The following is a 26,192-nucleotide window of genomic DNA, read 5'->3' on the forward strand; positions in this document are numbered from 1 at the left end:
TATAAGTAGTCTTTTTCACGAATAACTGTACAATTACTTAGGGTGGCCTGTAATGCACAGGGATGCAGTAATATCTCAATCTCCTTCCAGCTTCTGAGTAACACACTTTATCCGGATGTTTTCTCTGAGGTTACGAAGTCGTGCACTTCGACTGGTGATTTCTTCTACATAGGTTTTGGGGAACCAGCCCCGCTCCCCATCTGACAGCCGAATGCCCTCCACCCAGCCTTCAAAACATAGGTCAGAGCATAGGATATTTTTTTCAGATTTGAATAAACACACTTAAAGGAATAGGCCACCATTTTTGCAAGATATGTTCTTACCTGAGCTTAGACGAGTTGATGCGTACCTGTCTGGTCTTTACGTGTGCGCTCAGTCACGCAAAACGATTTTTTTAAATAAGGAAAACGTGGAAGAGTTTGGTCGCTTCTAACTTCACCCCCATTTGGCTACATTGAGGAGAGGAAGAGAGGCTAAATGCTAAAAACATCTTCAGTCTTTTTCCATGACTGAGTGCACGCGTAAAGACAAAAGCATCAACTTGTCCAAGCTCAGGTTAGAACATATCTCAGTATGCAAAAACGGTGGCCTATTCCTTAATAGTTGTAGAGTGTGCTAATTACCGTCACTCGTAATGGTCTTGGCGTGAAGAATGTCTGCCTTCTCCAGCGTTAGCTCGTCATGCTCTTGGGCCTGATAGCTTTTAATGCATTGGACCTGCAAGATGTCTGAACCCACACACACTCTCCATGAGGATCAGAAATGTAAACAGCATCTTCAGTTTCCACACTGTCCACACTGACCTTCAGTGTCTGTAGCCTGCTCTATGTCCTCCCGGGGGTCAGAGGGAAACATGGCGGTGATCCAGCGTTGCTTCCCGCTTCTGTGAACACACTGTGTGTCAGCATTCTCAACGTCTGCAAATGTGGTACTACTAAGACCTCCTCCTACTACTACTAATAATGTACACATGTAGAGAAAGAGACACTGACTCGGTGTGAGACTTGAGCAGGATCTGGTGCTTGAGCGTCTGGCCCTCACACAGCTGTAAGTGGAAGATGAAGCCAGAGACGCCTTGCAGCTTCTGACTCAGGTCCTTCACCTTCAGCTCTCCGATCTTAGCGTGCACAAACACCATGAACTTCCACGTGCTGCCCACAACAGAACAGCATTACAATCATGTCAACAAAAGTCCCTTACTATACTACATTCAACTCTACAAGCAAATAAACAACACAAAACACAGTCCGTCAAATTGCTAAGACAGTATAATATTACGTTGTTGCTGTTACAGAATCATTGTACAAGCCTGAGGTGGTTGCAATAGAAATTAATACTTTAAATTGTTAAATAATGCAGACTCCAATTATCAGGGACTGTATACAGCAGCCCTTGTCAAAACATGTCACGATCAGGTCCAAGGGAAACAGTGAAGTCATTTAAGTGTCTCAGTTTCTGCTCAAAACAGTGTTTGCCCTGAAAACACCGTTTAGTAGCCATAATCATATGTTTTATGACAATGACCCGTGACAGCGTTGTTTGTTGGGTTTATTAGTCGGCCGCTACTTTTGGAAATGCTCAAATGCCTGAACACTCATTCATTTAAAATACAGAACATGTATGAACACCAAATCAGTAGGTGAATCTCCTGAATATATCAACAGCCAATACTTCTTGTCTGAACATTACTGTGTGACAATGAAGCCTCTGCCTGAGTGGAGTTAGGTACTAGGTAGTGTTATCTGTTACTGTGCATGTGTGCGTCTCACTCCTTGCGGCGGGACAGCAGCAGGCAGTCGTTGAACAGGTGAAGGTACACCGGTTTGGTGGGCAGTTTGAGTTTGGACCCAGAGATGGTCATGGTCTGAGTGTCCACCTCCAGCAGCTCTCCGTGTTTGACCAGCCATCGGGACTGGGAGATCAGAGGAAAGATCTGAAACAAGTAAGTAAATAAGTGCTTTATTTGTCATTGTACAACCGTAAAACTACATTGTGTTCAGGAGTTAGTCCTGAGCCGGGCCACCACTGTGGGCCGACCTGACCAGCATGTTTATGGAGGTCGGGGAAACCGTAGCACCTGGAGGAAACCTGTCTGGCTGCCTTCAGTGCTCCTCTTACCCTCTGAAACAGTCCACCGACTCCTGAGTTTGTCCTTGTTTCAGAGCATGGTGTCCTCCTGCACTGGCCAGTTCCTCCACCTCATCCTTCCTCTTTCTCCTGCGGAGCTCCCTCCGCGCCACAACATTCTTTCACCATCTTCTCCTTGTTTGTTCCTTTTTTGTGCCTCCTGTGACGCCTCCACTGTGCTGAAGGTGTGGGGCGCTCTTGGTCTTCAAATGTCTTTAGCTCATAAGCTAGCTGTTTGTTTTAAAGCGGGGGTATTATGCTTTTTTCAATCACATAGCACCAGTCTATCACACACTACAATGATGACGAAACCTTCTGTTGGTCTGTAAATGCAGTAAATTAGAATAACTGCCTTGTATAAAATTGCTCTCTCAAAATGGCTGTAGCGAATGTCTTGAAATAGGCCTCTGTCCCTTTAAGAACCTCTGACCCTTTCCGACACGCCCCCTCCACACGCTGTCTGTGGCATCAGCGGGGAGGGGGTTCTGCTGAGGAGCAGTGGTTGGTTACTCGGCTGGTGACGAAAGCTCGGCGGCGTCTCCAGGAGGAGGGGGCGTTCCTAGGAGGACTCAGGCAAACCTATCCCTAAAATGGCCGCCATCAGAGTTTTTACAGATTACTTAAAAATACGTGAATGTGCCAAGGCAACACTTCAGGCATGTTTTTAATGAGGGAGTGACATAATAACATGATGTAAAGCTTGAAAAAGTCGATTTTGCATAATTCCCCCCCTTTAAAAAGCTGCTTTCGTCAGGACTATTATGGACTCTTTGTAGTAAAAAAAAATCCACAGAGCAAACACAGCAAAGATGTACAAAAGCATCCAGTAAAACAATCTGGAAAACGGAAACTACAAATGCAGTTCGCAGAAAACTGCTTGTTTACGCGTTGCCATGACATTTATATCAATAATAACAACAGTGGTTATTTAAGGTAATAAAGATCACAGTTTAGGTGGCTGAACCCTAATCTATACCACCTTTGAAGAGAGAAAAAAAACACTCTTAACTTAAATATAAACAAAACACTTTTTAGAACATTTGGGACCCATTCATAAAAAGTCTTGCAGCAACAAATATTGTAAATATGTTGGACAAGATTAGCTCTTCTCAGTGTTGTATGTATGAAGCTTGTTGTTCCCCAGTTTCAAGGAGGTTTATGGACTTCTGTTTTTTGTTTACTGCGCATTGTATGTTTGTCATATTCTTAAAGTAAGAATTGAAACAAACAAAGATTCCTGAGCTTGATACATTGCTCATATAACCAGAGTCTGCTATGGGTAAGAGCTGTCACCTTGCCCTCGAAGTGGATCTTCTTGTTGAGGTGGATGAGCTCCTCCATCCTCTTCATGGACTGAACACTGGAGTTACATTCTTTGATGATCTGAGGAGACACACACAGTTATTTTGTCCCACTGAGGCTTCTGTAGACGCTGTTTGTGATAATGACTACCTTTTTAAGCTCATTGAATGCTTTCGTGGCAGTGTCCTCATCTCTGGAACCGGGCGCTGTCCTTTTTAAGATGTTCTGAAGAATACACATAGTTCAGTATAGACTGTTGTAGATCATCCTCAGTGCAAAATAAAATACTGCTACACTGCTTATAAATGCACCAAAAAGACCAAAAGTTTACTTGAATGCATTTAAATCAATCTACCCCAAAGAGTCTAAAGGAACATTTCAAACTGGTCCATTTTACGTTTGTTAAACATCCCCTAAAGTAGCTATATGAATATTACTATTTCTATTATTTTCAGATTTACCAAATTTGTCACAGATTTAGTCGACTAAACTATACTTTAGAACATTATTATTTTCATACATCATTAGCCACATAGTATAATTGCCTAACTCGTTTTTGTTTTGATTTTGGAAAACATGTAAAAAGACGTTTTATAGGAAACACATTGTTTTTCTCTTATTGCCATTTTAACAATACAAAATGACTTTGGCAGTTATGCTTTGTGGCTAGCGATATTATTAATATTATCTTATTTATATAACCTGACACAAGTCACGTAAAGAGATTCACACAAGGGAAGGGGACTTCAGTGCTGGTAAGAGTCCCTTAAATCTTGACTAAAAAAAATAAATAAATACATTTTTGGCTAGCCATCTGACTTGGTCCATGTACTGTTAATTGTTTATTGTGTGTATCTACTGCTATTTTCTCTTTTCTTTGGACGTGATCCTGAGGACCCCCTTCAAAGCGAGATGATTTATCTCGTGGGGCTAATCCTCCAATAAACATATGTCCAATAATAATGATAATAATAATTGTAATAATAAAAGGTTTTCCTGAAAAGCTTTTTGACATGGCTCTCGTGATCTATTGTTAGTGCCATCTGTTAGCTCGGCCTTATACCCAGCTGTCTTACTTTGAACAGAATACAGGGAGTAAGTCAGGCGGCTCGCCAGGCTATAATGATATACCTCCACAAGCATTTTGAGCCGTGTGATCCTTTGGAAGGGCAGGATAAGGAAAGAGGTGAGAGGCAGCCTTTGGCACACGGGGTCCTCCTCCAGACGGGACAGGATACTGGGGAAGCGAGGGTTCTCCTGTCTATGAGATAAATGGGGAGTTTCAATCTGTGAGTCAGAAATCCAGTGAGTAATCAGTGCACACACATGGGCAGAAAAATGCTGCGGATTACTGCGGGACGCACTGCAGGTTCAGTCATGTCCACAGTAACACCTGAGCTGCTCTGGGAGACATGGACACAGCGTGGTGCCAGGAGCACTGCACATGAAACATCACTGGAATGAACAGATGCACCCAATGTACCACTGATACAAGCTTTGATTCTTTTTTGGAATATGGTGAATCTGTCAATGGAAAACCAATATACAATATCCCAATACTTTTGTTTTAACTTTTTGGTGTGGACAATGAACTACAAATCCTCTTTCATGCACTCACAACAGCCGCTGGTAGGTCTGCTCCTGATAGGCCTGGTTTGTCACATAGGGCAGGTACACTCTCCTCAGAGCAGCACAGTGGCTCAGGACGATGTCACACACATCGAAACGCAGGATATCCTCCTCTAGCCGTGTCTCCAGGTCCTGCAGAAACCTACGGTCGAACAAAGAGTAGGAGAGTAAGAGACAGGACAAGTGGGAGTGGGAGATGTTGGAGTGGTCCATCACCTCTCACTGACGTCTTTGACCTCGGGCAGCTTTGAAAAGAGCCACTGCTTGTTCTGAGCACCCAGACACTCAGACAGCTCCTGGGACATCATGAAGTGGTCCATGGCGATGGTCAGGCTACGGATGTAGGAGGCTTCAGATGACACCAGTTCAAACTTGGCCTAACAACAAAACATAATGTCAGCTCACACAGACTGCAGGGGGTCCAGGTGTGTGCACTTTGCAAGTCATTTCCAGGACAGGCAAACTATAATAATAATAAGTTAACAACCACAAGGCAAGTAGATAATAATTAATCCCAGTATTACAGGTTCAGGTACACACAGATAGGTCCTTAGTTTATAATTCATCCAATATGGCAGAAAAATAGGATAAGTCTACTGTTTAAACTGACACTATTAATTTCTGATGTCCTAATTATTCATTATTAGCCAAGCAATTGAAGACTGATTTAGTTGTTTTCTAAATTAGACTAATCACCTCCTGTAGTTTCCTCTCCTCGTTGCTGAAGTTGTCCAGTTGATCACTGGTGCGTACATCAGGGATGTCCTGCCACAGGGCGAAGGCAGAGCCCCGTGAGGAGCGGAAGGAGCTGGAGGGGGACAGATTGGAAGGGGAGGGTGTCCCATCTGAGCTCTCCTCCTCAGTGCCAGGCTCCTTCCCCTGCTGCCTCTGGATCTCTCGATTAATGGCCACATCACTGTACTCCTGATACAAGATGGCTGTAGAGCAGAAACGGTGAGTAAAGCTCCTTGTAAATGTATCAAACTCCTTCTGTGTGTGACTTACAGCTGGGTAGAAAGCGTGACAGTCGATTGGAGCTGCTGAAAGCAGGAAGTACACTCACGTCTTCTTCTATGGATTTTTTCCTCATACTGAAAGGTATGGACATCAAACTTGTAGTCTTTTCTTGTTTTTTTAAAATCTGTTTAAACAGTATCGTATGTTTACCCGAGTTTGGTGCTCCATCTATGCAGTCCATTCTCACAGCTGGACGGAGGTGGAATCAAACCTACTGGACTGTGGGGGGCACTGTCACTGGAGCACCCTGAGCTGCGCTGCCGAGAACTCAATTTAACTAAGATAGAAACCACAAACAGGGGTCATGTACATGTGAGTTTGCAAGTTTATACTCAAATAAATGATCTATGGCTCAAATGAGGCCAGGTAGCGACTTGTGCCTTGTGTGTTGACTCACAGTCGATGCTGGTGCTGAAGCCAGGGCTCTGTCGCTCTCTGGAGGAAACTCGGGCTGACAGCGACTTGCCCAGCTTCAAGGTGAATGAGCTCTTCCTCTGGGACAGCTGCAGTCGGGATATGAGCTCTGAGGCAGAGAAGCGCCGTCGCTCCTCTCCTCTATGGGCCGAAGCGCTGCCTCCGGTGGCAGAGGACAGTTCCACACTGTTGTCCTCTGGAAGTCCTGGGATGGTGTCCTCTATGATGTGCAGTGGCTCCTCGGGCAGGAGGAAGATGTCATCTGGCAAGTCTGTCCCACTGTCATATGATGAGGGGCTGAGGGTCTCCAGAGAGGACAGACTCAAGTCTTCCTCAAGGAATGAGGCCAGTGGGCCGGGGAATAGGAAGTCAGGCTCCAGGAGTGGGCTGCTCATACTCTCATCAGTGGGGCTCTCAGGCGAGTAAACCTGCATCTTCCTCCCTGCAAACACGGAGACATTCACGTACATCCACACAAGGCTTTTCATATGCTTGTTATTAAATGTAGGACAAATACCCAATATTTGTTTCACACTATAATGCAAATAATTAAATCAAAAGATGAAATATATGATAAAGTTATCACTAAGAGCCTTTGTACTAAAAAAAGTATGTTTCACTAGAGCAACCACTGTTGGGTTGTTGGTGTGTTCAGAGAACTTTGTCAGACTTAGTCAGAAACACACAGCTTTACACAAGAAAGTAGAAGAAAAAAAAGCTACTCAGGACAGGACTGAGGAGCCAGTGGGACATGTGTGAGCGCATTCTGTCCTAAAGTCAGACTTACGCATGGACTTCTCTTTGAGCGAGCCCTGTGACGTCCTCCTCACAGGGGTGCAGGGCCCTGGAGCCTCTGGGGGTGGAGAGGCAGGACAGTCCCAGCAGTGACTGCTGTAGAAGGAGGACAGAGGCACAGGCAGAGGGAGGCTGAGGGCGGCGTGGAGCGGCCGGCACACAGTGGTAACAGTCCGTGGTCTGTCCGTCTGCTCCACAATAGTGGACAGTTCTTGGAATGGGGAAAGCTCAGGGACAGGGGACAGCTCAGGGACCGCAGGATGGTCATCGTTTGCACATAGTGGCTCAGTGGTTGTGACCTTAGAGGGTGAAACACAGTCGAGCTCTTCAGTGTTGGTGTGAGAGGGAACAGCAGTTTGTTCTGGGCACGTCTTGCCATTCTGCCATTCCTTCAGCCCATTCACAGAGTGCTTGAACCCGTTCAGAGTCCTGGGAGGGCTCAGTCCGTTCAGTTTGGGCATCACCGCCGGCTGCAGCTCAATGAATGCCAGAGTTTCCTGTTGACACACGGCCACATGTTTGTGATGGCAAGAGCGGAGCAGGGGTCTGTCCTCCTGCCCCTCACTCAGGCTCTGAGGGTCTCCTGATCCAGGAATCCACATCCTGGGACGGTCTCTGCAGCCAAAGGCCTGGAGGTGAGGCTGGAAGTCAGGGAGGGCAGAGAGTCCATACCCCGGGAGCATGATACCAAGGAACCATGAGAACTGTTGGGACAAGAGAAAATAATATAATATGGGAAAAATAAAAATATAAGATTTGTTCATGAGGGCCAGATGAATGACAACAAAGGAAAACCAGGTGTCACACAGCGATAAGTAATCTGTCAGAAAAACCCTTATCTGATTGAGCAACCTGCAAGATTTATTACCTTTATCACAATCCACAAACCATAAAATATTTCACAGTGCTTTAAGTCTTTCTACATATTTCTAACCTGCACAAACGTAAACCATGGTTCAGCATCTATTAAATGTTTTCATACAATAGTAAAGTAAACAAATAACATTAAATGTGCATTAAAGACTGGCGGGCAACATGAAGGCACTGTACTTCGGAATAGAGTGCTGCTCCCAAACGTGCAAACAGAGGGGAAGTATCTACTTTAACACTGAACATACAAACCTTACACAAAACCCTTGTTCAAGAACCAGTGAAGCATTTTCATAAGACGATTTTATAGAGCAGCTGGGCCTTAAAGAGAAAGGCATATCTCTGAGGAAAAGCATGTTCGTCTTGAGTTTCTAATGCAGCACTTATCCTGCAATCAAATATGGCTGACTGAGCACAACTCCCAACCTGGCTCTGTCTCGTTGAAAGATTCCAGCGGCTCGACCGACTGTTACACCCCAACTCCAAGTGCACACTACCGTCTCTTCAGAAAGATGCACATGTGTAATTTACAACAGTCCTATGGGTCTGGGTACTGTATCATGTACCAGGAGGGTATTTGACTGAAATCATCAATGACACCAATAAGACTGAAATGAAAAGTGCAGGGATCTACAACCTGTTGAAAATGAAATGTCTTTTATAAATCAATTTATAGTTCATAGTTACACAAGTCAGCATGAGTAGCATTTTTCTTTTCTTGTGGAAGCTTACAGGTGAAAAAAAAAGGCTGGAGACTCCTAGTGTAGGGGCATACAGGATATGTAGTAGTCCGGCCAATACAAAGATACAGTAACTCCAGTCTGGTGTAGCGTGTCTTCCTGCTCTAATGAAAGAGCACAGCACACGCACCCCTCTATTTAACATCTCACATAGAGCAGCAGACAGGATACCACAACAAACATACTTCATTGGACCAATGTCAGGACCGAGGGACAGATAGGGAAAGGTAGCCCGAGCACTCTCACCTCTAACTCAACACTGCCCCATTCTTCAGTTCAGTTTCCCCAGCACGAAATGAGGGATTTATAGCTTTTCAATGGGAGCTGAGGATTCAGTCATGACAATTTGAGCAAGTTGAGTTACAAGTGCATTTTAAATGTATGAACCAAAAAAATGCCAACACCAAGTTGGAAGTTAAGTTGTGTGTGTGTGTGTGTGTGTGTGCGTGTGTGTGTGTGTGCGTGTGTGCGTGTGTGTGCGTGTGTAAAATGTGCATTAACAAATTAGAAAAAGGGCAGATTCTTTTCCAAATGACATCCATCATACATGTTAAATTGCTGTTCATAATTTCTCATTGGGTCATGAACATCACATTACCAGCACCTCGTGGTATGGTTGAATATTTACACAAAGCTGGGCCCATAAAACAGAGCTGCAGACGGCTGTTTGAACAGCTCTGCTACTTCCTGAACAGGTAATCCTTAACTGGCCTTTAAACACCAGCTCAGAGTCAACAGTTGCACGCGGCATGCTCAAAGAACTTCAATAGTTTTCACTGACTGACTGCCACAGTACATACAGTCAGGATGTTATTACCAAACTAGCAGTCTATGTTAACAGAAATGTTTAAAAAAAATAACAGAGCTTAACGCTGACTTATTTAATTTCTGAATCCTAAATTCATTATGCAAAAATCCACAAATATAAAAAACAGGACTAATCAACAGTAATTTAATGCACAGAGCACTTTGTTTGCACACAAAGCCTCACGTGGTGTTACATGTTAACAGTGTATCTCTTTATCTGTTTGCTCTGAAGCACATGTACAGAGGTTGTCATGGTTACACAGTAATGATACCCTTCGGCCGTGATTCATTTCAGGGCTATATGACTGTGGCACAGTAAATCTTTATGGCATACATACATTTGGCACTGCAGATGTACATTAGTACACCCCCCTTGTGTTTGATCACATAACAATAAAAGTTAAGTGAGTGCTGTGAGAGAAGCCTTGTATTGGATTGGTGTGTTTGTCCTGGGAATCTCAGAGTGGAAATCAGAGTTTAGTCTTTATTTAGGGCACATGTGCGCAGGGCTGTGGATATGAGGCTGTTGAAAAGCCACACCTGCTCCCGGGGCAGAGGAGGCAGGCGCTCAGTGCCGTCGACGAGCCCCAGACACAAACGGCTACCTGTTTGTGTACAGGACAAAGGCCGCTTTATGAGAGCCAGGACACCTGAGAGGCTGTGGGAACAGCAGCACAGAGCCACTGAGCCGAGCAGAAGCACCGTACCTTAGATTCGGAGCTGCGAGGCCTAATCCCACTTTAGATGTACAGCCTTACCTCCCCTTTCACCGCAGATTAAACCAGCATTATTTCTAACTTTGCCCTGGATTGTCTATTTTAACTTCATTAATTACCTTTGACAAGCCTCAGAATGAGCGGTACACCTTATAATCTCCTTCATCATAAATCATTACCTTTGTGGAAAATTAGTGTAGATCAGATAAGGCAAAGATTACACAAACTGACAATAAGCTGCATTTATCTAAACATGAAAGGCACCCAGGTCACGTGCTGCGCATTCCTTGCACTGATACAATTATATTTGAGCGTTTAAAATTCAATTGCCAGAGGTGTAATTTCTCCGGTCGCAGCAGGCTGTTATTTGTGACGGTTATGGACTTTGCTGCCAGTGTTGCCCTGTAATTTCCCTAGGCTTCTGTAAGACGCCGTGTCTGCGTACAGCCGCTAATGAAAAGAGCGCTGGCATACCTTTAATGCCAGCAGCCACAGCCTCGTACTTCAGAACGAGAGCATCACAGAAGAGATCTCATAAAGGAAGTCAGCCTGATGCCTGTTCACAGAGGACCGGCTGGAAACTGTTCTGTTCAAAAATCATTGATGAAAAAGAAACATCTCTTGATTTCATACTAAAATGCTGGTTCAAAATAGTATCTTCTCATGTGCTCTTAGACCTGATTTAATCAATCAGTCCATCAATATACTTGTGAAGTGCTATTCAGCGCACTGTGGGGAATTACAAAAAATACAAACAATGCAATTAAAACATCCATAAACAGCATAAAACTATACAGCCATACAGAAATTCAAAACACTTATGATGTGAATTTTTTAAAACTATAAAAAGTCAGGGGGTCAGCCTGCTTCAGCCCCTGACTAGCTGTATGTAAAATACAATGTATGTAAGATGCAATAAATGTGATAGATGCGAACATTTTTAGCCTAGTCTTTAAAAACTGGGACAGTGTTTGCTTCTTTAACGTAGAATGGAAGTTGATTCTATAAGATGATTGCTAGCTTGATAGCTAAAAGCTCTACTTCCTATTGTGGTTTTAAGAATGCATGGAATCTATATCTATGGTGGAATCACAAGCAGCCCTGAGTTTTGGGAGAGGGGAAGTACTCTAATTAAGATAAATCAGAGCGACAGCATTTAATGGAGAGACTTCAGCACTGAAGTTATATGCGCTCCTCTTTTGGTCCCTGTTAATATTCTTGCAGCTGTGTTCTGGACTAGTTAAAGGCTCCTCAAGGACGATTTTGGACATACAGTCAGCAGGGAATTACAATAATCCAGTTTAGATGATATAAACGCCAGAATAAGGATTTCTGCATCTGTTCTAGGGAGCATTTGTGCTATTTTTGCAACATTACATAAATTAAAGTTTGATGATTTTTTACAAACCTATATGTGGTTTAAAAGAAAGATCAGGATCAAATAAAACGCCAAGGTTTCTGACAGTAGAGCTAGAGGATATACTAAGAGTATCCAGCATGATGACTTGCTCAGAGAGAGTGTCCCTCAGTCTTTGGGGGCCCAGTATGATTAATTCTGTTTTATCAGGGTTGAGGTTGTCATCCAGTTCTAAATGTCCCTTAGGCAAGCGTTAAGCCCGTCAATATGATCGGTCTGGCCGGGTTTAACTGACTACAGCTGCGTTTCGTCAGCGTAACACTGAAAATTTATGTCATGGTATCTAATTATTTTTTCCTAACGACAGCATGTACAACGTAAATAGAATCTGCCCAAGCACAGACCCTTGTGGCACTCCATAACGACTTTAGAGCATGGTGAGGACTGTTGATCTACATAAACAAATTAGTATTTATCTGATAAATAAGACTTAAACCAGAAAAGTGCTGTTCCAACAAGATAGTGTGGTCAATGGTGTCGAAAGCAGCACTAAGATCTAATAGAACCAGAATTGAGGCCAATCCAGTGTCAGCAGATAAAAACGAATTGTTGGTAACTTTGACCAATGCAGTTTCAGTGCTGTGATGAGCCCTGTATCCTGACTGGAACTTTTCAAATAAACAGTTGTCCTGAAGGTGGCGGCAGAGCTGTTTGACAAATACTTACTTTCTCAAGCACTTTTGAAATAAAAGGCAGATTAGATATCGATCTATAGTTCGGTTTAATAACCAGCATGTCCCGGGCCTTCTACGAGGCCTCCTCCCAATGGACATGACCGGAACACCTCCCGAGGGAGGCGACCAGGAGGCATCCAAAACAGATGCCCGAGCCACCTGGTGTCCGAGCTGGCCTGGTGTTGTCTCGGGGTCCCCCAGAAGAGCTGGAGGAGGTGTGCGTGGACCGGGAATCTGGGCATCTCTGCCTCCACGACCCGGCCTGGGATAAAGTGGAAGAAAATGGATGGATGGATTGATGGGATTCATAACTGCCTATTTCAAGGACTGTGGCACACAACCATTTTCAAGAGACATATTAATTATATTTAGAATTTAATTCATGATAATGGGTAGAACTTCCTTGAAGAGTTTAATTGGAGTTGGTTTTATGAGGTAAGTGGATGTTTTTGAAGACATAATAATGGTGGTTAATGCAACCTCATCTACCTTTTAGTTTATTTATAAGTTTATTTGTAGAGCACAATTCATACACAAGGCAATTCAAAGTGCTTCACAGTTGCATAAATTCAAGAAAACAAATAGAATCAATAAAAACATCAACATAAAATTAATCAATTACAGTAAAAGGCGAGAGTGCAGATAAAATACTTTCAGTCATATGCATCGGTAAAAAGAACTGTTTTCAGCCTGGATTTGAACATTGTCAGAGTTGAGGCCTGTCTCACATCCTCGTGAAGACTGTTCCAGATTTTAGCTGCATGAAACTGAAACGCAGCCTCACCGTCTTTATTATTGACTCTGGGAACCACCAGGAGGCCCCTCCCTGAGGTTCTCAGGGCCCGAGATGGTTCATACGGCTCTAACATGTCAGAGATGTACTTTGGAGCTAAACCATGAAATGACTTGTACACAAGCAAAGCTGTTTTAAAGTCTATTCTCTGAGTGACAGGAAGCCAGTGCAGAGACTGGAGCACTGGACTAATATGGTCGTATTTCCTGGTTCTTGTCAGGACTCGAGCAGCAGCGTTCTGGATGTACTGTAGCTGTCTGATAGCTCGTTTAGAGAGGCCAGTGAGTAGGCCGTTACAGTAGTCTAACCTGCTGGAGACAAATGCATGGATAAGTCTCTCTAAGTCTGGTTTTGACACTATTCCTCTGATCTTAGCAATGTTTTTCAGATGGTAAAAAGCTGCTGATGTTGTTGCTTTGATGTGGCTGTTTAAGTTCAGGTCTGAGTCCATGATTACTCCTAGATTTCTAACCTGATTTTTTGGTTTTAGAGAGAGAGACTCAAGGTGACTGATAACACTTTGTCTTTGTGCCTGTGGGCCAAAAACAATGATCTCAGTTTTGTCTGCATTTAGCTGGAGAAAGTTGTTTTGCATCCACAAACTGATCTGTTGGATGCAGTGACAGAGAGTATCTACAGGCCCATGTTCACCAGCCGTCAGTGACACGTAGATTTGAGTGTCATCTGCATAGTTGTGGTACGACACATTGTTGCTGTTTATTAGCTGACCCAATGGAAGCATGTACAAGTTGAATAACAGGGGTCCCAAGATTGACCCCTGGGGGACTCCACAGGTCATGGCAATTTTGTCTGAGACACAGTTGCCAATTTCAACAAAGTACGTCCTGTCCTCAAGATAGGACTTAATCCAGTTTAGAGCAGTACCAGAGATTCCCACCCAGTTTTCTAACCTGTGAAGTAAGATCCCGTGGTCCACTGTGTCAAAGGCAGCGCTCAGGTCCAGCAGAACTAAAACTGAGACCTTACCTGCGTTGGTGTTCATACGGATATCATTTGTCACCTTGATCAGAGCTGTCTCAGTGCTGTGGTGGGGCCTAAAGCCTGACTGGAAAGTATCAAACACATTGTTAGACAGGAGAAAGTAAGTGAGCTGCTGATGTACTACTTTCTCTAGGACTTTTCCTAAGAATGGCAGGTTTGATATGGGCCGGTAGTTGTTCATTACCTTGGCATCAAGGCTGCTCTTCTTTAGAAGAGGCTTAATGACTGCAGTTTTCAAGGCCTTTGGAAATGCTCCAGTCTGGAGTGAGCTGTTAACTAACTGAGCAAGTTGTGGTAACAAGCTGGTCAGCAAAGACTTCAGAAATCTAGTGGGTAATTCATAAAGGCAGCATGTACATGAACTCAGACCGGAGATAACCTCTTCGATTGTTTTGTCAGTAACAGGTGTGAAATGTGTCAGCTCAAGGTGTTTATCTGGTGGCAGAGTTTCTATTTGTGTTGTGGAAATAATGGCATTTTTAATGCTTTGGACTTTGTCATAGAAAAATATTGCAAACTCATTACACTTAGATGTTGAGATTAATTCTAGGGGCAGTGAAACTGGAGGGTTAGTTAATCTGTTTACTGTGGAAAACAGAACACGAGAATTGTTTCTGCAGTTTGAGATGATTGTAGAGAAGTACTTCTCCCTTGCTCCACGCAAAATCTGGTTGAACACACAAAGAAACCTCAAAATGAACCTGGAGCTTTGACTTGCGCCATTTCCGTTCGGCTTTTCGGCACTCCCTTTTCTGTGCCCTGACCGAAACTTCACTTCTCCAAGGTGCCTTTTGCCTATTGTTAACCATTTTAACCTTGACAGGAGCAATAGTATCCAAAACATTTAAGACCCTTGATGTGTAAGAGTCCAACAGATTATCAACATTAGAACATGGGGCATTTTCAAATCTGATCATCTCCATAAACTGTGTCTTCGTTGTATCATTTATGTGTCTTCTTTGAATAACTCCAGGCCCAACCACTGGTTTAGGTGTAACACACAGGTCAAAGAAGACACAAAAATGATCAGATAAAGCAACATTAACAACATTCACATGCAGTCTAGGTTTGTGGGTGGGAATCCCAGCTCTGCCAGTTGATTTAGCTCAGGACTAGTGTTGGGAAACTTCATTTATTTTGTCTCTAACTGTTTTAACTTTATCATTGAAAAATTGGAGAAATTCATCACAGCTGCGTGGATCTAGAATAGTGGGTTCAAACACACTATGACTGTTGTCAGTTGTGCTACTGTGCTGAACAGAAACCTAGAGTTATTCTTATCTATTTCTTTTTAATTACTAAACGTTTCCACCCGTGCAGTGCTTAAGTTATGTAAAAAGCAGGTGCAGGTTTTTGTCTCTCATAAAAACTAAAAGGCCACAGCGCAAACTCATTTATTCAGAGTTACACCAACAATAATATAAATAAATAATATAAACGCCCTGAGGAAGACTTATGCCAAAACGTGTTAGCGTTTACATTTTGTTGTAGCCAAATAAAGAAATATGCAAGTATCTCTGTCTGGATTTATGAACCACATCGATGTGCTACCCTTTACATTTTTTCTAAAATGTATAGTTTTTCGGCGTTTAGCACTGAGAATAATATTTGAAGATGCGCAACTCCCCTTCCTGGATACAATAATACACTGTTTCTAATGATAAATCAAGTGCAACAACATGCTATAAAATGGCATATGCTTTTTTTTCCTTTTTTTTTATGAAAGTGCAATTTAGCATTGGATTTGGCATTGTTGTATGACCTTTTTGCTAATATTGCTTTACGGCACCTTTCAAGATACCCAAAACTCTTAACATGGCTTTATTTATCTGCACACTTGATCATATCTGCTCTGAGCTGACAAAAAAACATGGCTGCCAATCTGTGCCCTTCCAACCACCAATCACTAACCCGCCACACTACACTCACACAGACCAGGTGAAGTATTTTGAAAAAGTCCGGAGCTGAGAACACATTCTGTCCATTTATGAGAGGACCCCCTGAACCACTGACACTGACACACTATTATTAGCCACTTTACTGTCTTCAGTCTCATTGATTATACATTCTACTAAAAGTTCAGTCACGGTGACTATGTAACAGAGCCACAATCACTTTGACTTGTTTCTTTATTTCATAATTCATAAGAAAGACAGCTGTGATTAGTGTCCCGCTCCACAAGTTTCTCAACACTGTTCCATAGGATGTAATTTAACTTTTCATTGTTCTCTCTTACCACAACATATTTTGGAGGGTAAGCCAGTGTTCCAACATAAATCAAAGAGGAACCCCCCCTCAGGGTGCAGGAGCATTGATGCAATACTCTGTGATTATAGTTTTTACAAATATGAGACAGCACAACAGTAAATGACAGATGCCGCCTTGCAGGTTTTTTGTGGATCAATATTACAGAAAACAGACTATTCAGCAAAATTCACCCTTTTTATCTGAATAATTAAGAAATTAATTATTATTTGCAGTAATTGATTTATAATGTAAAATGAATGACCGGGCAACAGTGGCTGAGATGGTAGAGCAGGGCCATTAAGAAAAGGTTTGAATCCCAGCTCAGCATCATACCATCACAGTGTACTTGGGCAAGACACTTCAACCCTCCTTAACTGTGTGTTAAGGATGGTGTTGGTTGAATGGAGCAGATTGGGAGTCTACCACAGGGCAGCTGTGGCTACAATAGTAGCTTGCCGCCACAAAGAATGGAGTGAATGAATAATCCAATCTTCGAGTCTTCCAGAAAAACACAATGTAAAATTCATGGATGTATTACTGTGATTGTTGTGTTATTGGTTCTGTAGGTAACCAGCCCAGGACTTTTCTCTCTGTTAAATTGGCTGGTTGAGACTTCCCCAGCAGCATAGATGTTTGCTCAGACAGGCTGGAGTGCCCTCACAGTGTGGTGAGAGCAGCTCATGTGTGACTGTGAGCTCCCGTTCTGCCAGGCTCACAGGGGCTCACTAATTACCAGCACTCGTCTAAAGAGTGCAGCTTTGTCCAGCCTCGCAAGACATGACATCACACTGCGTCACTTCAGGGAAGTCCTGCTACACAGGACCACCCAGAGGCAAAAGGACTTTCAATACTTACACCTGAAATTCCAACATGAATGGTTATATTTATTCATTTATTTGTTTATTTGGTTGGAAGAGTGCATGTTAATCAATGTACATGGGACTCATGCATGTAAACACGCCACGCCGGATTGTAGCCATGAGCTAATTTATTAATCGCCGTCCCCCATGTGCACACTCTAAAAACACTCTCATTCATCCTGGCCTATTGTACATTCATGATAGAGTGACCTGGTCTGGGAACTGAACTGACCCACCCTGAAATAAGTAGGAGAAAAAACACATACTGTCTCTTTTATCAGCTTTGTTTAAAAGAAGTTCACCTTTGTGCCACCTGCGTGTCGTGTCAGTCGTTCAGCCCAAGGCCAAAACAGCAACATGGTGCGAAGTGCGATGGGAACTGACACAGTAGAATCAACCTAGTAAATAATCATGATTATTTTCCCCATATTGATCGATTTTGGTTTTTGTTTTCATTTCATTTTTTCATAATAAATTAAATACATCTTGCTGATTCATGAAATTAGATACATCTTTTATTCAAACCTCAGCTCAAACAAAATGCAAGTCTCATTTAACACACCAAAGTCTTCCATTGTCTCGTCCAAACTCCCAAACTAGGTACCTGTTTGTACCAAGTAAATGGCTCTAAACCTGTCGATTATTAAGTCCCATGACGATTATTAAGATAGACCAAAGTAGAGATTGAGATTTCGATTTAACTTTAATTAATTGGCCAGCCCTAAATCAACCTGAAATATTTCTCTATGTAAACATGAGGCCCAAGGTTGACGCATCGCAACATAGATTGATGTTTTCCATGCTAAAATGTCATTTTGAAAAGCCAAAAATGACTTCACTCATCTTTAGATGCAAGCCAGTTTTCAGAGTTAGACAAGTTTCAGTTTTATTCTTTAAAAAGCACTTATTACAGGATCAGTTGACACCGAATGGTTATTTTTTTGTATCTTTCTATGACAGAAACAGCTAAATAATTACATTTAAGGCTCACAAACAGTCCAGTTATGACCATGTTATCTTCAGATAGTGCTGAGTAAATGCTTTAAGTTTCATCCAAAATTGCTAGGTAAAAATGATGAGTGTGCAGATGAAGCTGATGTTGACTGACACACGGGGAATGCCAGGCCTGAGTCTCTGTGGTATGTTAATGGGTTTCATCTGAATCGCTCAATCAAAACAAACCGGGGCGAGAGGAATTCCAGCAGAGTGACACACTAATCAGGATTCTGTGATGAGACGCAGCACACGGATGAGCAGATTCAGGTCAGGGGGCTGTTGCTATTTTGTTCCTGCTCCATCTACGCCCACACAGACAGGTGAGGAGCCCAGCGGCTACAGCGGAGGGGGGCCCTCCCTGTTTACACACAATCCAGGCCTTAATCCTCGCTTCAGGACACTTCTCCAGGACGTCTGACACTTTCAGACTGTGTCAAATTCAATCAAATCAGCTACTTTTCATTGTTTTAATGACATGTTCAAAGTTACACTGTGATGACCAATGGCCATAGCTGCCCTGAGGCAGAGTCACAGAGGTCAAACAATCTGTGCCCATGACCCTTTTCTGTCCAATACAAACACATTACATGAAGGGCCTTGTCAAAAATATTCGTATGCAATCTCAATGGTGAGGACAAAACTATGAGACAAAACAATCTTTTGGTTACTTTACTTTTTACTTTTTTTTTTACTTTTTCTCTCCACAACAGAAAAAAAACGTTTCTATTATTTTTTCCCCGACGATAATAAATCGTAATAGTACTGTTTTGTGAGGTTTTGCTATGACGCTGTACATTGTTTTAACCATACTGTGCAAATGCATATGGGCTAAGGAATGTGACCTGTTACAGTGAAGCCGGGACAGTTGGGAGCAGGAGTGTATGCACACGTGTATTGGAAGCAACAGGACGCACAGAGTCCTTTTAAGACCTTGTCCTTCTCTGTGGGATTCCCGCAATCTCAAATGGACAAACAAAAATTCCTCATTTCAAAGCCTACAAAAATGGCGACCATCTCACGCGTAAACGCAAAGACTTTTGGCCCTTTAACCTTCCCTCCCCCATTTCTCCCCAGCACCAAAACAACTGCAGTGGGACAGCAACAGCTCAGGCATCCACCAACACAGGACACAAAGGCGCTATTGACAACCTTATGGAAATCACCTGGTTTAATGATGTGCTTTGTCATAAGCTGTTCAGTCCACACAGGCCACGGATCCAACATGCTTGAGATCCCCAAATCTCATAATCAGCACCTTCTCTGCGGGTTAACTGTGTGCTCAGAAAACCAGAGATAACCTCAGCGGTTGTGAGGTTATTGACATAATCTAACAACTCACTCTAATTCTCCTTCGATTACACAGACGAAAAGCAACTCAATTTTAGTCATTGATGTGGGTTAAGTAACGAAAGTAAATTAGGGAAAAGGAGCTTTTTGTTGGACTGTGGCATAAGCTGGGAAATCATCCGTAGACAAACAATTTTAGATGATTAAAACAAATGATCACACAGTATCATGCACCTTAAAAATGTAACTGGGTATCCCTGGCGAAGACCAAATGGCCATAGTGCACCTCCTTTTACAAGTTCATCTGTTCTGAACCCATTCATCTTTCAGTGCAAAACCAACCATACTCAATTTCGATAGATTAGACCTGGTTAATATGCAACATCAAAAAGTAAAAGTAACTTTGAAGGGACTAGATTGATTGAAAATATCCAAGAGTTCTACAGAGGATTGTCCCCATTGAAGTCCTTCCTCTAAAACTCCTCACAAAAGAACAAATCAGTCAACAAAGAAGTGCCCGTGTGACAAACTAGATTCCTTGCCTTTTCTAACCTGCGATCTCAAGCGTGTTGTGCTTTGCTTTTGTTTCCAAAATCCCATGAAGCATTAGTGTGTTTGCCGTCAATCAGTCCTCTCTGAAACCTCTGACCTACATTACTCTAAACTGCTACTACAGCTCTTGTCAAATTTGCTTCAGCAGCACTAAATCTTGTAATAAAATGTCTGGTTTCACTTTTGGTTGTGATGACGCTCCTAACGCTCCTGTCCCCATCCCTGTCCACAGAATACAGCTTTATTATCAGGACAGGTATGGACAAGCCATCCATCCACAGCTTGTTGTTTTGAAATGTGATCAGGCAATAGTGGTGCACACCTTACGAGCTGACCACACCGCGGGTCTCAAAACAATTCACTTCTGGCCCAGAGCTAAGGCTATAAAGTATTCACAAGCTCCCTGTGAATGCCGCGCTGTTGTCAGGGGTGAAGCATCTGAAGAGACGCGGTAAAGAGGCCTGTTTGGTGCTGCTGAACATGGAGGAACACCTGGTTTGCGGCACTGAGAAACCCCCCCCAAATAAGAATGCCTCCTGACTCCAAATCATATTATCACGCATGAGTGCAAACGTGAAAGTCACACCAGTTGGATGAGATACAGGGAGTGGAGCTGCGGGCCTCAGCCTCGGACAGGTGTGCAGAAAGGCACACATGGCCTCTGGCTGCGAGTTCTTTACGCCCGCTTTAACCTTCAAATACTCCAAGACATGCAAACTAATAAAACCTGTGCTTCTGTGACCGCAAAATCACTTCTCCTGTTTTGTTAAATGATGCTCTTTCTGCTCTCCAGGGATAGAGAGAAACAAGGCTCTGTTTCAGAATGAGCTATTTTAATTCTACAGCTTTGGTGTTGAAATGTGTCAATCATTTATTAAACCAACCTGCTTAAAATGCTAATTATTCAGTCTTTTTTGTGGCATTTAAAGGTTTTAAAGCTTCAAACAAAAGCATTTTTCTTTACCTTTGTTCAAATGCAAACTGCCCGCAGCGGGGAGGGGTAAAAAGAAACATACATTTACAATAAGCTTGCTCCTGTAATATATATTAAACAAATGTAAACTAAGTCAGATCTGAACTCACAGATGGATCCACAGGCCTGAATATTTCTTTATTACTGAGCTCTTAGACAGTACATAATTCCCCGATCTCCTCTTCTGTTTATAGACAATGCACATTTGTGTGTTCCTATTACCTACCAGCTCAGGTATTTGTTTCACTAGGTGGTCTGTTTTATTAGATTTTTAAAGTTTCAAGTTCAAGTCCACATGAAGCTGCCCATCCCCCAGACAGGACTCTGTGACACACAGAGACACTTTTCCACATTCCCTGAATGTCTCCCGAGCTCATTCCTCTCAAATTGACCACTAAGCCAAGGCAGGAGGCAAACAAAGACACTGGGCTCTACACGTGCGAAAGCAAAGCCGGCCATTATAGGCCATTACTACCACTGCTATTTAGGCCAAAAGCCAGAACGCCAAGAAAGTGACCCTCCAAAACATTTCAGAAACACTCATTTTGTGCACAGCCTGCTATTAGTAATGACACCTAATGTTTGTAGTCGAGTTTAGAAGATTCAGGTCAGCATCTGATGACTTACAACCAACAGCTGCTTTAACTTAAACTCACGATATTTACTGCATTGCATGCACCAAACAGACTGCTTATATCCACATGAATATACTTTTGTAGGATTGCACCTTTTGTCAGTTGGCACATGGACCATTAATATCACAAATGAGACTAAAAGGTTCATTAAAAAAATCAGTTTTTTCTAGGCCTTTTGGCCAGTAAGCTTTATTAGACTGGACTGTACAGCCTGAAACAGAGTGAAGAGCAAAGAAAGCCACACACAGTGTCCATACATTGCTTTTTTGAAAAATATTACTGTGGTACATCTGTGTTTCAGGGTGCTCCCATGGGGAATTTTGCAAACAACTGACTATACTTTCAGTGTTTAAGAATATTTTAACATGGTACATAAAGGTATTTTTGCTTGACAATGCAGCTCTCAACACATACAGTATAAAGCAACACAAGTGTGAATGCAATGACATTTTTTTTTATTTTATTTTTACAGTTTCTTAGTGAAGGGGTCTCTTGTGCCACATGATGAGGCAATGTCTGAAGAGCTAAGCACAAATACATGTGCATCTGTGCATATAAACTCATCTGCTGTTGTTCGACCACAGAAAAACACCTGAGACTATGGCCCGAGCCCCAATAAGAGGCAGGACTGATGTTATAGGTGGAGTGGGCACAGACGAGGCATGGTGGGGGCAGGTGAGGGGCAGGTGAACTGCAGATATGAGCAAGGTCTGCACGGTAAGGAGCGCAAGCAGGCACCAAACTGTGTCCTTACCAAGTGCACAATCAGATGAAGACCTCAGGACTGTTTCAGATCTGCTATGGCTGTGCTCTTGTATCTGGTATCAGGGGATCTCCGTGCCGTAAATCAGTCCAAAGTCCTGGGTTGTATTGACTGCACAAGCAGGTGTAAGAGTCAGATACTATCCTATTCACTACAGTGAATAAGACACTCCAGAAAGCCCCTTGCAGAATATATTACAGATATCTCTCTCTGGTTCAGACAAAATACGGTGACTCAGGCAGGCCCTCATGACAACAGCATGTACGGAGACAGATCCTGAGTCATCGTCAGACCAGCAGCCGTCACGTCAACAACTCACACCTTTAAGCGCTGCAAATTTACCCATTAATGTGACTGTTTTGTATTTTGTGAATGCACTTAGCAACTCTAAAACAACAAGACAATTAGACAACACTCATTTACAACCCAGACAGCACATGCAAGACAATAAAGCTATACAAAGATTAGACTTTTTTCCATGGTAAAATAAATCATTAAATGATGCCCTCCTATTCCTGAAACCTATTTGATATCAAATGAGTTCTACAAAAAGTTCATAACACCCAACGATTAATAACTGCAATCAGTTTTATCACTTGTTGATCAATTAAAGCAAGTCACTGCCTATTTTATTTTATTTTATTTTATTTTATATACTTGTGTGGCATCACAGAGCAGGCCACTTACTGTGTGAGCCTGAGCCAGTATACAGATTTCCAGCCCCAAACACTTTTCTAACAACCACTCATCCAGCATATTCCAGACATGCACTTACCTGCCCCTCCACACTGCACTGTAACCATTGCATTAAAAAATCATTTCTGTGAACTGCCTAAGGAGCTATTGGAGACATTAGAAATGCAAGACTCAGTTTCCTCCAAGAGCAAATATGAAAAGTTCAACTGGTGGCTGCACCATTAGAGGCTAGAGGCAAGAACTAAAGCTCATTACAAGAATCAATTCAGCCGCCACAGGTCAAACACAGTGTGCATGTATTTTCTGGAGGCTATGCTGTTGTATTCTACAAATATAGCAAGTACGAACAATGAAACACTTGAGTATACTCTAGATTTAACAATTTAATGTTAAAAAGTTCAAAGTGAAGATTTGAGTTTATTTGCACAACTGTAAATTCTTCCCTTTAACGCACATAGTTCACACACTAAAAGCGAGTTTTGTCCTGTACACACTTGTACATCTGAAGGGCAAGCAAGTCAAAGTTACTGTCACTGCTAACTGACTGGCTTCATTAAAATCATTTGTTTTCAAAAATACTTTCTTAATTACACACACATTTGTTACAAAGCAAAGCAAATGGCTGCAATGTTTGCTCTTGTAAAAAGGAAAAGCATTGTTTGTCGAAGAGAAAACAATCCAGGCTAAGTCAGTAAACAGCGGATAAATCGCACTATATTATTTTTTGCCAATTTCAGACATGACACTGATTTTAAATGTGCTTTTTAATTTACAAATGTTTCCTATTACACTTTGGAAGAAGATATTTGTTGTGAGCTGTGCTTGCTCTAACCCACAAGCACAAAATCTAACTAAGCATTCATGCTGTCATAACAATGAGCACCTGACCGCGAGCAACACTTTCTCTACAGCCTTTAGCCTGGTGGGATCAAACTTTCAGACTCTTTTCTTGCAGTAGTAAATAGTTTGTGTTGGAGCTGTGTACCTCATTGGCGATGGCAGCCTAGTGTGTGTGCTGGCGGACGGCCAACAGCACTGTGTGAATCCAGGCCATCCGGGGGTCAGGCTGAGACACTCTGCTATCCATTGCAGCCTTGTGTTCCTCCCGGCTTCTGCAGTCCAGTACACGACTTGTTTCAGAGGCACGGCCTCCTTATCAGGCTGGAGAAAATGCAGTGGGGCTGCTCTGTGCAGTCCTCCTGCTTTTGCCCGTGCAGCTCTTGTTCTTGGCCACCTCGGGAAAACAAAAACACATTGAAAAACAGCCTTCACTTGCTGCTGGAGAGGCACTTACAATGCAGATCCCCTGTGTGAGCCCTCTCCCTCCCTCTCTCACTGCTACTGTTGGAAGTGCTGTCTCCTCCCCCTCCTGTGCCCTTCCTTCAACTCTAATAGTTATTTACTGTCTCATTCCGGCACCTGCTCAGACACAGGGAGGCAGCATACAGTGGATTAGAAGTTTGGACATGCACACTACAGTCTTGGTAAAAGCTACGCCGGTATTGGCAACTTGGTGGATACTTTCTGAACACACGTTTTCCTGCAGTGATTCAAATAGAGTTTTGGGCCATAGGGATGATCCTCCTGATGACATACAATACAAGAACCATGTTTTTCTCCAGGCTGATTAACAGTTTCTCGCCTGCCCAAGTGAAGACCTAAATGTTTGAAATGCGGTATGTCCTGAAAACAATAAAGGACTTTTACAGGTCAGTTGTGCCTCGGACCTCTTCTCTCTTCCACAAAGTAAGCGTTCTCGCGTGGATCCTTGAAGAGCACCTGACTCGGTTAAGTTCACAAACCCACAGCCGCACTCAGTCGCCAAAGAAAGTTGAAAGATTTCCTATTTCTCATCAATACAATAACGGTGAAAAACAAGCTCTATCTAATTGAAATTTTAAAAAAAACTTTTGAAATCAAGCTTCAGATCCCCACACGACACATCCAGTAGCATTAACATCACATGTATTTCAGAACATGTTTGTGAAGATCTAAATAGGCGACAGTGACACAATATTAGTGTCATTTGTACATTATTTTTGTAGGTAATAACCTTTTCACTGTGTTGTTTACCTCCATTTGAATTGTGATTTAAACAGCAATTAATAACACATTCCCATAGTATGACTGACTCAACCCTCTTTGCTCTTACCCAGTGGCGTTACTGTGTGGTGCTGGCAGAACCCAGGCGTTCTCACACTCTGTCATGCTGTTCAGTGCCGCTGTATCAGACTCACTCACTAATCAAAAGTGAACAGTGAGAGAATCGGGGGCAGGTTACGTTGGGACGGCGCCGGCATGAGCATAATTGTCCCGTTTTCTAAAAGAGAGAGGAAAGAGGTCACGAAAGGATTCAGACATGTTTGTTTACTCTTTAGGAATTTCACAGAGATAAAGAAACTTCATGGACATCACGACTATTTATAACCTCCTACACTGTTGCTGTGTAGACTATGCGAACATCACTGTGCCCCATACCATTTTTATAAGCTGTTTACAAAGCTTTGACATTTTATTAAAACAATATCCAACCTAAAAAGGAGAGGAAAAACAAGATTAAAAGAAGTACTTGGGCATGCTTAACCCTGTCCCTGAATTAACTGCACTATGATGCAACAGAATTCAAGTTGGAGAAGAATAATTTGCCTGGATTTACCCTACTTTTTATTCAGTCCCCAAAGACAACATTAAATGTTGCTGGAATACTTAAAAATAGCATTTGCGTAGAGACTATTTTTTCTTGAAAATTAGGCTGATTGTCAAATGAATGAATGAATCCTGGCGGCACATGGATGAGTTTTCTTTGAGTGCTCCAGCTTCTCTTATTACTCTTCATTACTTACCTTCCACTGCACTGATTCGACAGGTTTTCAGAGTTGG

The 26,192-nt window shown here is 42.6% G+C and overlaps 1 protein-coding gene across 1 annotated transcript; it reads right to left on the reverse strand.

The window, feature by feature from the left end:
* Window positions 1–69: 69 nt before the first annotated feature.
* On the reverse strand, window positions 70–25,102 carry arhgef19 (Rho guanine nucleotide exchange factor (GEF) 19). The gene is made up of 16 exons (XM_079557561.1): window positions 24,298–25,102; window positions 7,277–7,988; window positions 6,473–6,931; window positions 6,226–6,352; window positions 6,064–6,149; window positions 5,755–5,996; window positions 5,275–5,435; window positions 5,048–5,200; window positions 4,561–4,690; window positions 3,580–3,654; window positions 3,421–3,510; window positions 1,770–1,933; window positions 993–1,151; window positions 804–883; window positions 624–728; window positions 70–227 (listed from the first exon to the last, which is right to left on the reverse strand). The coding sequence occupies exons 2-16, from the start codon at window positions 7,965–7,967 to the stop codon at window positions 76–78; spliced, it is 2,874 nt and encodes a 957-aa protein (XP_079413687.1). The 5' UTR covers window positions 7,968–7,988; window positions 24,298–25,102; the 3' UTR covers window positions 70–75.
* Between the last annotated feature and the right edge of the window lie 1,090 nt (window positions 25,103–26,192).

The sequence above is a fragment of the Gobius niger genome, assembly GCF_951799975.1.
Source record: "Gobius niger genome assembly, chromosome: 6".
Lineage (NCBI taxonomy): Eukaryota > Metazoa > Chordata > Actinopteri > Gobiiformes > Gobiidae > Gobius > Gobius niger.

Excerpts from the sequence above, each read along its gene's own strand:
- arhgef19 (XM_079557561.1), bottom strand. The coding sequence starts at position 7,967 with ATGCTCCCGGGGTATGGACTCTCTGCCCTCCCTGACTTCCAGCCTCAC. Across the intron at positions 5,997-6,063 it reads GTCACGCTTTCTACCCAGCT|CCATCTTGTATCAGGAGTAC; the intron begins GTAAGTCACACA and ends TCTGCTCTACAG. Across the intron at positions 5,201-5,274 it reads GTCAAAGACGTCAGTGAGAG|GTTTCTGCAGGACCTGGAGA; the intron begins GTGATGGACCAC and ends GTTCGACCGTAG.